General features: G+C 41.7%; 1 protein-coding gene across 2 annotated transcripts in view; it reads left to right on the forward strand.

The window, feature by feature from the left end:
• The window catches only part of ZNF451 (zinc finger protein 451), an 81753-nt gene that overhangs the window by 20199 nt on the left and 49039 nt on the right, over positions 1–12515 (forward strand). The window contains exon 4 of one of the 2 annotated variants that reach the window (XM_030555643.1): positions 2314–2439. In XM_030555643.1, coding sequence (XP_030411503.1) covers positions 2314–2439 — 126 coding nt within the window. Of the gene's footprint in view, positions 1–2313; positions 2440–11277; positions 11861–12515 lie in introns of those variants that run through there. The other variant, XM_030555645.1, reaches the window with a different exon arrangement.

The following is a 12515-nucleotide window of genomic DNA, read 5'->3' on the forward strand; positions in this document are numbered from 1 at the left end:
ACAGAGTCCTTGGGTGAACAACAGGTTTTTCAAGAAACCTCCTGTTTCCTTAACATCACTGGTAATTAACTGCATGGATAACTATTTTATGTTAATCCATTAAGCAGTTTATAGACAGTTTACCATAAACTTTAAAGAGACACGTAGACAATGACATTATTTCACCCAAGTTTCATCTGAATGTTAATATTTCCTTTTGATCTCTGCATTAACAGAATACAGCCTTAGACAGGAACTGTTTGGTTATATTGTTAACCTTTAACAAGATCTAAGAAAGCATAGTAATTGTAATCGTACCTCTGTCTCAAAATTCTTTAACAATGCAAGTTTACATTTAAAAGCTCTAACCTATTTAACATGGAATGGCCCTAATTACTATTCACATACTTTTCTATCATGTCTTTAAAGGTTGAATCTGTGTCAGTTAGTCTGCAAGTTGCTTAACCCTTTCTGTCCATGTGTCACGCACACTAATTATGAGTTAAAAGGGTAAAAAGTGAATAGGGGCATCCTCGTCCCTGCTCAGAGTTGCCCATGGAAAGACTGAGGTAAACACCCAGGAACTCCTGGGCTTAGCTCTTCCTGTGTGGTTCACGTCCTAATGACATAGGGCCTGAGAGGGAAAGTCAGGGTGGGTGGATATGAGGATAAAGTTAATTGAGGCAGAGACTCAGATCTTTTGGTCACTCGGTTCAGCTGGGGAACTGTGCGAATAGAGAAATTCCCCTACTGTGGTGGAACAAATCCCCCACTTACATGTGGGTTTCATGTATATAGTCTGTAGGGTTCCATTGTTGAAGCTGAACTTAGTGTCCAGGAAGTTGATGCTGGTGTCGGAGTGTTCTAGAGAGTTCAGTGGGTAGGTGGTGGTGGTTGAAGATGTGGTGGAAATATATGAGGGAGTTTAGGTCATCTCTCCAGAGGGTGGAAATCTCACTGATGTATCTGTCATATCATTGGTTTAGTAGTGCATATTTCCAGAAATTCTTCCTCAATGTGACCCATGAAGAGGCTGGCACATCAGGGAGCCATCCTAGTATCCATGGCTGTTCACAGGGTTTAGACAAAGTGTTTGTTGTTGAATGTAAAGTTGTTATGGGTGAGGATGAAATGGCGATGTTTGGGATGGATATAGGAGTGTTGTCCATTATCTTGTAGGTATTTGAGGCAGGTAGCAATGCTATCCCAGAGGGAGGTATTGGTGTATAGAGAGGTGACGTCCATGGTGCAAGGGTGGTTTTTTTGAAGGAGGTTGTTAATATTGCAACTTTTCTGGAGGAAGTCGGTTGCGTCCTGGAGGAAACTGTCCTTTTGTGTGGTGAGTGTTTAGGAGGATGGTTTCTGAGAGTCCTGATATTCCTACAGTGTGACTGCTGTGGTCAGATATGGTGGGTCTTCCTGGGTTTCCTTGTTTAGGTGTCTTGGGAAGTAGAAAGGTCCTTGGGACGGGTTCTTTGGGGTTGGACGGGGGTGAGATTGTAGAGTTTCATCTGAAATTGTTTGGGGAAGGATTTGATGATACCCTTAAATTCCTCTGTGAATAGTGGTGTGGAGTCTTCTCTGAGGTTTTTATTAATAGGTGATGTCCAGAGAGTTTTGGACCAACCACAAAAAGATATTACCTCAACCACCTTTGGTCTCTGAAATCTTGGGACCAAAATGATTAGAACATTCCATAAAACATATAGATATTATCTTATTTTTGGACAAATAAGGTTTAAACTATCTCTCTAAAATCCCTTACAATTCCTCTTACTGTCGAGCTGAAGGCAAAAGTACCCTATTTGCTTCTTCTGTGAATGATTTTCACCACCTTGAAACGGGAAGCATTTACTTCAAGTTTCTGATTTGTTTTAGTCTTCGTTGTTAGTTGGGTTTTTTTTTTTGCCAGTATAATGAAGTAAAAAGATGAAAGAATTGACCTCTTAAGGAGAAGCAAGAGAACCTGTTTCCTCTTCACTGTATCATGTCTGTACTTCTGGTCCTGGTTGACTTCATTCTACTGGGGTGTTGGCAACAGTGCTCTCAAACTAAAATTGCCACCGGTGGAAACTGCTGTCCTTTCCAGTGCTCTGGCCAGTTTAGGGCAGGGCAAGCGTCACCAATACTAATTTGGGGTAAACTCTTTCTTTTACAGAAATTACAAGTGCTCCTAAGTTGATAAGACCAGTCACAAGGTAGCTCATAGAAACTGAAATTGGTGTCTCTGCACTGAATTATGTTCTTGTGCCTGGATACCACCTCTGTGTGACTGCACTTACACCTTTTTACTATCTAGAGATTACAAAGTAACAGTTTGCTTTTTAATTGTAGAGAAATGTAAAGCATAAAGACCACATTGACTATCAGAAGGAAAGGGTTGCTTCAACCCTAGATCGCCTAGCACGCCATGTGGAGGTAGAGAAACAACAAAAAGAAGAGAAAAACAAAGCTTTCAAGGTACAGTGGATATTTTGTTTTAATAGAGACATTTGCTGCACAGTTTGCGTCCCAAGTGTGTGTTCCATATTTATCTATTAAATATTTTAAAGAGACTTAAACGTATATTTTTAACTGACATGGCTTTGGCCTACTTTGGAAATAGATCAATCTGTGAGACTGGTATATTTGGGAGACTAGCGCAACTGGAGTCTTTTGTTCTTAGGTCATTGGTTCAAGTACGGCAGAACTTTGTAGAATCCAAAGTCCTTGGCTGTTCGGTGGTCTTTAGGTAATTAATCTCAGTCCAGTTCTTAGTGCGCAACTGTCAACTTCACACAACCTGTGGCACTTGGCACACTTTTTGCATACTCAGCAGAGAAATCTGGATGTAAATGAGCATGGAGATAGACTGTCATCACAAATGTTTTGACAGAACAAGAAAAATACTGAATGGTGGTTTGACCTAACTTTACATTACCAAATTGATTTTGCCAAGGACTGCAAGTTGTATGAGGTTGTCTTTAGGGGATATAGGCTAGTGTTTTATCAATTAATGAATTAATCTTGGTATCAGGCAATATTTTCTGATGATTAAACTGGAACAGACTTCTCCAAATTTGCAGTTTCAAGTAGACATCAAAGGCCATGGATTTGTCTGAGTCAACATTTATGCATTATCCACTTTAAAAAAAAAAAAAAATTCTAAAAAGGACAATTCTAGAGTGTTACCTTCCATAATGCATTCTTTCTCTTTAATCTTGTTTGAACATATTAATAGCTTTCTCCTGTAGATAACTGAATTATAATAATTACAGACGGGGGGGGGGGGAATTAAGATGGTCAGGAGGCCTCGATTCTACTTCTATCATAGACTCTCAGGTCAGAAGGGACCATTATGATCATCTAGTCTGACCTCCTGCACAACACAGGCCACAGAATCTCACCCATCCACTCCTGTATCAAACCCCTAACCTATATCTGAGCTACTGAAGTCCTCAAATCATGGTTTAAAGACTTCAAGGTGCAGAGAATCCTCCAGCAAGTGACTCATGCCCCATGCTGCAGAGGAAGGCAAACCCCCCCCAGGGCCTCTGCCAATCTCCCCTGGAGGAAAATTCCTTCCTGACCCCAAATATGATGATCAGCTAAACTCTGAGCATGTGGGCAAGACTCACCAATCAGACACCCAGGAAAGAATTCTCTGTAGTAACTCAGATCCCACTCCATCTAACATCTCATCACAGGCCATTGGGCATATTTACCGCTAATAGTCAAAGATCAATTAATTGCCAGAATTAGGCTATCCCATCATACCATCCCCTCCATAAATCTGTCAAGCTTAGTCTTGAAGCCAGATATGTCTTTTGCCCCCACTACTCCCCTTGGAAGGCTGTTCCAGAACTTCACTCCTCTTATGGTTAGAAACCTTCATCTGATTTCAAGTCTAAACTTCCTAGTGTCCAGTTTATATCCATTTGTTCTTGTGTCCACATTGGTACTGGGCTTAAATAATTCCTCTCCCTCCCTGGTATTTATCCCTCTGATACATTTATAGAGAGCAATCATATATCTCCCCTCAGCCTTCTTTTGGTTAGGCTAAACAAGCCACACTCTTTGACTCTCCTTTCATAAGACAGGTATTCCATTCCTCAGATCATCCTAGTAGTCCTTCTCTGTACCTGTGCCAGTGTGAATTCATCCTTCTTAAACATGGGAGATTAGAACTGCACACAGTATTCCAGATGAGGTCTTACCAGTGCCTTGTATAACGGTACTAACACCTCCTTATCTCTACTGGAAATACCTTGCCTGATGCATCCCAAGACCATATTAGCTTTTTTCAGAGCCATATCACATTGGCAGCTCATAGTCATCCTATGATCAACCAATACTCCGAGGTCCTTCTCCTCCTCTGTTACTTCCAACTAATGCATCCCCAGTTGATAACAAAAATTCTTATTAATCCTTAAATGCATGACCTTGCACTTTTCACTGTTAAATTTCATCCTATTACTATTACTCCAGCTTACAAGGTCATCTAGAGCTTCCTGTATGATATCCCGGTCCTTCTCTGTATTGGCAATACCTCCCAGCTTTGTGTCATCCGCAAACTTTATTAGCACATTTCCACTTTTTGTGCCAAGGTCTGTTTTAAAAAAAAGATTAAATAAGATTGGTCCCAAAATCGATCCCTGAGGAACTCCACTAGTAACCTCCCTCCAGCCTGACAGTTCATCTTTCAGTATGACCCATTGTAGTCTCCCCTTTAACCAGTTCCTTATCCATCTTTCAATGTTCATATTGGTCCCCAGCTTTTCCAATTTAGCTAATAATTCGCCATGTGGAACCGTAATTAATTCTGGCAATTAATTGATCTTTGACTGTTAGTGGTAAATATGCCCAATGGCCTGTGATGGGCTGTTGGAGTGGGATCTGAGTTACTACAGAGAATTCTTTCCTGGGTGTTTTGTTTGGTGAGTCTTGTCCACATGCTCAGGGTTTTGCTGATCGTCATATTTGGGGTCAGGAAGGAATTTTCCTCCAGGGGAGATTGGCAGAGGCCCTGAGGGGGTTTTCCCTTTCTTAAAAATAGGAACTATGTTAGCAATTCTCCAGTCATACGGTGCAACCCCTGGGTTTACAGGTTCATTACAAATTCTTGCTAATGGGCTTGCAGTTTCATGTGCCGGTTCCTTTAATATTCTTGGATGAAGATTATCTGGGCCCCTCAATTTAGTCCCTTTTAAGCTGTTTTCAGTTTGACTTCTACTGCAGCTGTGATATTATCTACCTCCATAGCCTCATTCCCATTTGTCATCCTACATTATCCCTAAGCTCCTCATTAAAGACTGAGGCAAAGTATTTGTTTAGATATTGGGCCATGCCTAGATTATCCTTAACCTCCACTCCATCCTCAGTGTTTAGCGATCCCACTTCTTCTTTTTCTTTTTCTTTTTCTTTTTCTTTTATATGGCTATAGATCCTTTTACCATTGGTTTTAATTCCATTTGCAAGGTCCAACTCTACATGACTTTTGGCCTTTCTCACTTTATCCCTAGATGTTCTGACCTCAGTAAGGTAGCTTTCCTTGCTGATCTCTCCCATTTTCCACTCCTTGTAGGCTTTCTGCTTTTTCTTAATCACCTCTCTGAGATGCTTGCTCATCCAGCTTGGTCTACAATTCCTGCCTATGATTTTTTTTCTCTTCTCTTGGGATGCAGGCTTTTGTTAGCTTCTACAACTTTGACTTGAAGTAATTTCAGGCCTCCTCCGCCTTTAGATCCACAAGTTCTTCAGTCCAGTCCAATCCACTTACCTAACTAATTTCCTTAATGTCTTAAAGTTAGCCTTTTTTAAATAAAAAACCCTAGTCACAGATCTATTTTTGTTTATCCTTCCATTTGGTTTTAACTGAATTAGCTCATGATTGCTCGAACCAAGATTGTCCCCTACAATCATTTTTTCTATGAGGTCCTCACTACTCACCAAAACCAAATCTAAAGTGGCATCCCCTCTTGTTGGTTCAGCAACTACTTGGTGAAGGAATCCATCAGCTATCACTTCCAGGAAAATCTGAGCCCTGTTGTTATTACTGGCACTTGTCCTCCAGTCTCTATCTGGGAAGTTAAAGTCTCCCAGGATCACACAATTCCCATTGGTATTTACTTCATTAAAAATATTAAAGAGGTCTCTATCCATATCCAGATCGGATGCCGGTGGTCTATAGCACACCCGAAGCACTATCCCAGGAGAGGCACTAATGTGATTTTTTTGTCCTGACAGACTCCATCTTATCGATTCCATCACTTCTTATTTATTTACAGTCTACCTCATCATTGATATACAATGCTACTCCACCACCTTTGCCTTTATTTCTGTCTTTTCTAAACAGAACATACCCTTCAATACGTGTACTCCAGTCATGACTACTATTCCACCGTGTTTCTGTTTTCCCTATAATATCTGGTTTCACTTCCTGCACCAGTAACTCTATTTCCTCCATTTTGTTACCTAGGCTCCTCGCATTGGTGTATAAACATCTTAATTCTTGCAGTTTGGCTTTGCTCACATTCTTTACCCGATTAGGTACAGACATTCTACCGCCAGTATCGCCTATTAGAATGGTATCTACAGTACCCTTCCTCCATATGTCCATTCTCCTACCCACAGCTGTATCCTTTCTTTCTTCATTTTCTTCCCTCTCAATATTAAAATCCGGCATGGAGATTACCTGGACATCTCCCCCAAATACCTAGTTTAAAGTTCTCTTAATCAGTTGTGCCAGCTTCCATCCTAGAAGTCAATTTCCCTCCCTACTCAGGTGAAGTCCATCCTGAGAGAACAGTTCTCTGTCCGTGAATGTCTTCCAATGGCCATACATCCCAAACCCTCCTTATAGCACCACTGTCTGAGCTATCTGTTGATTGCCATAATCTTGTCACATCTTTGTTACCCTTCTCTAGGAACAGACAGAATCCAGATCATCTGAGCCTCGATTTCCTTAAGCGTCTTCCCCAGCCTGGCATAGTCTCCCTTGATACGTTCAAGCAAGAATCTAGCTATATCATTCCTTCCCACATGAAGGACAATCAATGGATTTTTTCCCGCTCCCGTTAGGATCCTCTTCAGCCTCAGATCCACATCCCATATCTTAGCACCCGGCAGACAGCACACCATTCTGTTCTCTGGATCAGCTCTGATTACAGGCCTGTCTGTCCTTCTCAGTAAGGAGTCCTCAGTCACGTAGACATGCCTTTTCCTGGTGATGGTGCGATTCTCTGGTCTATCCCCTGTTCCTTCTGGCTGCAAGTCCTCTTGATTCCTATTCTCCCCTGCAATCTTCTGCAACCCATCCTGTATCCTCCTGGGGCTGATTTTTGGTGGTGTTACGTCCATTGACTCTTCCCCGCATCCTATAGGACTATCTGCTTGTCTCTTCTTCCTTGCCCTCTCACCTTCAGTGGCCACCTGCTGTGCCCTTTCTTCATTTTCCAACTCTGCAAACTTGTTCCTGAGCTCTATTTCTCCTTCACTGGCTCACCTTTTCCTCTGTCTGGTTCTTTTAGTCACATGCTTCCAATGTCCACTTTCCTCACTCAGCAGTCTCCCCTCAGAGTTCTTTGGTCCTGCTTCCATCTGCAAGTCTGAGCTTTTACCTTCAGCCTCCTTGTGTCTTTGCTCCATCATCTGCTCGAACCCCCTTCTAAACCTAACCAGAGTTTCCACCTGCATCTCCAATCCTTGGATCTTTTCTTTCATCAGCTCTATCAGGCGGCACTTCATGCAGATGAAACTCTTTATTCAGGTACCCCCTCCAGGATCATGTACATGCCACAGCTTCCACATCCAGTCATCTTCATTGTGTCTTCCGCTGCTTGGGTCACTACCACTGCTGCCTCTGTATCTGTCATAGCTTTCCCACCTAAATCCTGTAAGTCCGAGAAACATAAACCAAACCAAAACACCACCACCCACAGCAAAACAAACCCCCAATGAGCACAAAAACAAAGCACTACAGACTCCCTTCACTAGCCTGTCTGTTCCTCTGCCTGTTTCTCTTAGTCTTCCCCCAAACTCCCACCCTGAGTCCCCTGTTTACAGCTCTGTTTGCTGGCTCCTTTGCTGCTGCAGCTGTCTGTGTCACTTGTGTGACTTTGGAAGTCACTTAGTCTCTGCCTCCATTTTGTTATCTGTAAAATGAGGATAGTGATGTTTAGCTGTCTTTGTAAAGCAATGAGAGAGTTATGGATTAACAGCATTATATTAATCCTAAATATTATTCTGTTGCACAACTTCTCTCCTCATTCATCACTTATAGGTAATGCCACCCACCTGTGGAATTCAGAGATGGTCCGTTGATGGAGGCCCCAGAACTAAACCCACTCTTCAGCTCACACCATCAGATTTTCTGTCTCACAGGGATAGAACAAATTAGCAGTTCAGTTTCTGCTAACCTTCTTGTTTTGTAACATTAATTTGTATTTTTTTGTGCGTGTGGTAGTAACTTACTTCATTTCCCTCTCCTGAGGCAAGGAATCATTGGAGTAGTGGGGCTCTAACTAGTACTGGATTTACCGTGGCGCCATAGCACCAGGCCCAAGCTCAGAAAGGGGCCCGTAACACTTGCTTCATCCCCTCTGCAGAAATGGAGCCTCAGCGCAGCCTGGATCCAGCATGGGAGCTGAGACCCCATGGGGCCCTGGGAGATATAGCTCCTTGGCCAGCTCCCTGGCTAAAGAGCCTGCCCTGGAGCAGGGAAGGAACTACATTTCCCAGCATTCCCTTGACCACTATCAGCAGGAAAGTGACGAGGGGAGAGCTGAGAGATTCCATGCGGTGCAGCTTGCTGTGAATGGAGAACTGGCTGCTAGAAGGAGGTGACAGTGTGAATGGGGAGCAAGTATGCCCAAGGAGTAGAAGGCTTTGGCCCAGATAGCACCCTCAAAAGACTTCCCCAGACTGGCTTAGGGATGCTGGTGTGACCTTGCCTGGCTTCCCCGAAAGAAGGAACTGGGTGGACTAAATGGACAGTGCACCCCTCTATCTGAAGCCTAGCAAGGGAGGTATGTGGATCCCGCTAGAAGTTAAAATGAAAAGTAAGGGAGGGGTGGCTCTACTAGAGAACCTGGGCAGCTTCAGATACAGTACAGGAGGATTTCCACTTCTGAGCCATGAAAATAGACATTGACTTTTTCCTTTCCAGATGTATCTAATATTCAGAAAGGGAATCTAGCACGTGCCTTCCAGATTTGAACACCCTCAAAATTCAGGAGTGCTCAAGCTCAATTTGGGCAACTATTACTTCATTTCTCCCAAATCAAATATGCTGATCCACTGTAATTTGCTGTAGAAAAAGTAGGATAAAATTGAGCAACAAATGCTGGGGTCTTCCCAGTGCTAACTAGGACTGGAATTGCTATTTTCAACAGCCATTACCATTTTTTTTTTTAAGTTTTGTTTGTTTAAAAGGAAAAGAGTAATATTGCATTGGCAAATTTCCCATAGAAACAAAGAATGGAACAAAAGAATAATAAAGGCACCTCAACTTTTCCTCATTTATGTAGGTCAGTCTTATAATATGGATCCAGATATCTTCCAATCATACAAGCTGAAAATTGTTCCACTTTACTGCAGTTCTGTAACCATGCGGAAACCAGTCCTGTCTGTGTTCTGTGCACATCTAAATTCTTACTGAATTCAGAAGTGCCTTGCCTTTGTGACCATACTGCCTGATATTTTCAGCCCATTTTAACTAATGTTAAACTAAAATGTTGCATTTAAAAAATTTCATAAATGTTGGGAACCTAAGATTGGTGAAGCAGTAGCTCTGCCATTGAAATACAGCCACAGCTTCAGAAGAGGACTTGCTACCAGAAGATCCCCGGCACCACCAAAATGTGGACACACTGCACAGCAATTTCAAAGCCTCAGCTATAGCCATTGAGTCCAAAAGTTTTTCCTGTACTTCATTAAATAGAGCCTATTGCATGACAAATATATGGCTCATCGTGTGGGGTCTGATCCTTGCTTGAAGTGAGATGTCTAGAGTTCTGTCTTGATCAGACTAATTTGAGACAAGATCAGTGGGCTCAGAACTCTGTCTACAAGGAATCACACCCAGCAATACCAATCAATCATCATAAGTAGATACTTTACGCATCTAAATTTGCAGGCAAAGATCTGTTCTGGGAAACATTAGAGAATTAGCAGTTGAGATTGCTGAGGTGCCTTGATAGTCACTTTCAAAGCGAGCATAGCTATACATTGGTTGCTGCCAGCACCAAGACTATCAAAGAAACTGTTTCCCTAGCAAAGAGAAGAATCTGAAGCAGAAGCTTCTAAGGAATTATTTTCCCAAACCAACAAAATCCTCAGGCTGACAAAAACAAAATCATCCTTTTTGTGTACAAGACTTTTCCTTTGAATCGACCCTCTAAATGCATTCTACAGTTAGTAGAAACAGCAAGGCTCCACTCACAAGTTACATATCTATATTCATTCAGGGACCACATCCCAAAAAGTGCCCTCTCCAAAGAAACAGATTCATTCATAACTGGCCAGATGCTGGAAGGGGTTCATATCTACCAGCTGTTCAAAATCAGGAAGAACTGTTTGAACCCAGTGCAAAGAATTACTCACCTACAGGGCAATATAGGCATGATTCTTTCCATAATTTTACCACCATAGTAAAAGGTATACAGAGATCCAACCCTTCATCACATTAGTCACCTGCTGGCAGTGATCATCCATATCTAATTATCTCCAGTTCTAACATTGCTGGTGCCATGCAGCAGTACCATCTCTTAAATGGTGTTTCTCAAAATCTGCCTCCTGAAATTCCTTATGAGGACAGAGAACCACAAGCATGATCCAGTACAGAATTAGAAATTATTCTCATAGTTTCATAGATTCTAAAGCCAGAAATGACAATTTGGCTAATCTATTCTGTTCTTACCTCATATATTACACAGGTCATAGAATTTCCCTGAAATAATTCCTGTTTGAACTAGAACATTTCTTTGAGGAAAATATATAATCTTGATTTAAAAATTGCCAGTGATAACGTATGCACTATGACTCTTGGTATATTGTTCCTGTGATTGATTACCCTCACTATTAAAAATGTGTGTCTTGTTTTCAGACTGAATTTGTGTAGCTTCAACTTCTAGCCATTGGCTCTTGTGATACCTTTGTCTGCTAGACTGAAGAGCCAGTTATCAAATTTGTACACCATGTAGATGCTTATAAACTCTGATGAAGTCACTCCTTAATATTTTCTTTATTAAGCTAAATAGATTGATCTCCTTGAGTCTGTCACTCTTGGGCATATTAACTAATCCTTTAGTCATTCTCATGGCTTTTCTCAGATCACACCTGTATGTCCCTTTGTGGGCAGATAAGTACAAACATGCTGAAAGCCAACCCATGTTCACTTTAAACTCTTGCATATTGTCTATGGATGCCAGCGTCACAGTGTGGAGAGCATAGTGAGGGCTGGTCTACACTGAAAACTTATCTGCATAGTTACATCTTTCAGGGGTATGAAAAATCCACATAGCTATGTCAGCCTAACCCCTGTTAGTTGAGACGTTTCTTACCTGATCATTTTCTGCTAGCATGCTCTGACCTCATTCAGCCTACCCTTGTAGTCTGGAAAATGACCAGAATATAGTTGAACAAATTGAATTTTTTTCTAAAGATGACATGAACACAATTGCCTAAAGGTTAATTAATACAGTGTATCACATTGTTGTCTTAACACTAAGAATTGGTTGCTTGAGAGTTAATACAGCTTTGAAGAACTCTCTCTTGGTGGCCTGACCTGAAAAGTGGGACTCTAGTTCTGGAGCCTCCAGCAACAGTGTTGGACTGCCTCCTGATTCCACAGATGGGGGCATTACCTATGAATGAGGAGAGAAGCTCCTTACAGAATTGTCAGGTAAGAAATTTCTCATTATGGTTATGACAAATTATCCTACCAGTGCAGGATTATTCACTCCAATATATTTTCTAGTACACCACTACCCCGATATAACGCGACCCGATATAACATGAATTCGGATATAATGCGGTAAAGCAGTGCTCCCGGGGGGGCGGAGCTGCGCACTCCAGTATATCAAAGCAAGTTCAATATAATGCAGTTTCACTTATAACGTGATAAGATTTTTTTGGCTCCCAAGGACAGCATTATATCGAGGTAGAGGTGTATGTTGTCCAGTCTAGTTTTAAAAATCTCCGGGGATATGGTGTCCATTACTTCATAGGGGAGAATGTACTACATCATAGGCCTTGTTTGCATGAGAAAGTTGCATTATGTAATTAAGATGTCTGAATCCACACTGCTGTGTGTGCACCAATTTAAGGTACTTTGCCTGTAAAGCACTGTTTCCATGCTGTGCTGCTCTGTAGTGATGCGTGTGTGTTGTATTGTGGGTAGATACCTCAGCAGCAATGTTTACTGCTGGTATGAAGTTCTCTACATTCAAAGTAACTTTCTCAGAATATTGAGGAATATGTATTAAAGCCCATAGTAATTGTGGAATTTGGAGTCAAATTCCTCACAATCCCTTCCCGCTGTGTCCAAAAAATTGCTT

The sequence above is a fragment of the Gopherus evgoodei genome, chromosome 3 (genome assembly GCF_007399415.2).
Source record: "Gopherus evgoodei ecotype Sinaloan lineage chromosome 3, rGopEvg1_v1.p, whole genome shotgun sequence".
NCBI lineage: Eukaryota > Metazoa > Chordata > Testudines > Testudinidae > Gopherus > Gopherus evgoodei.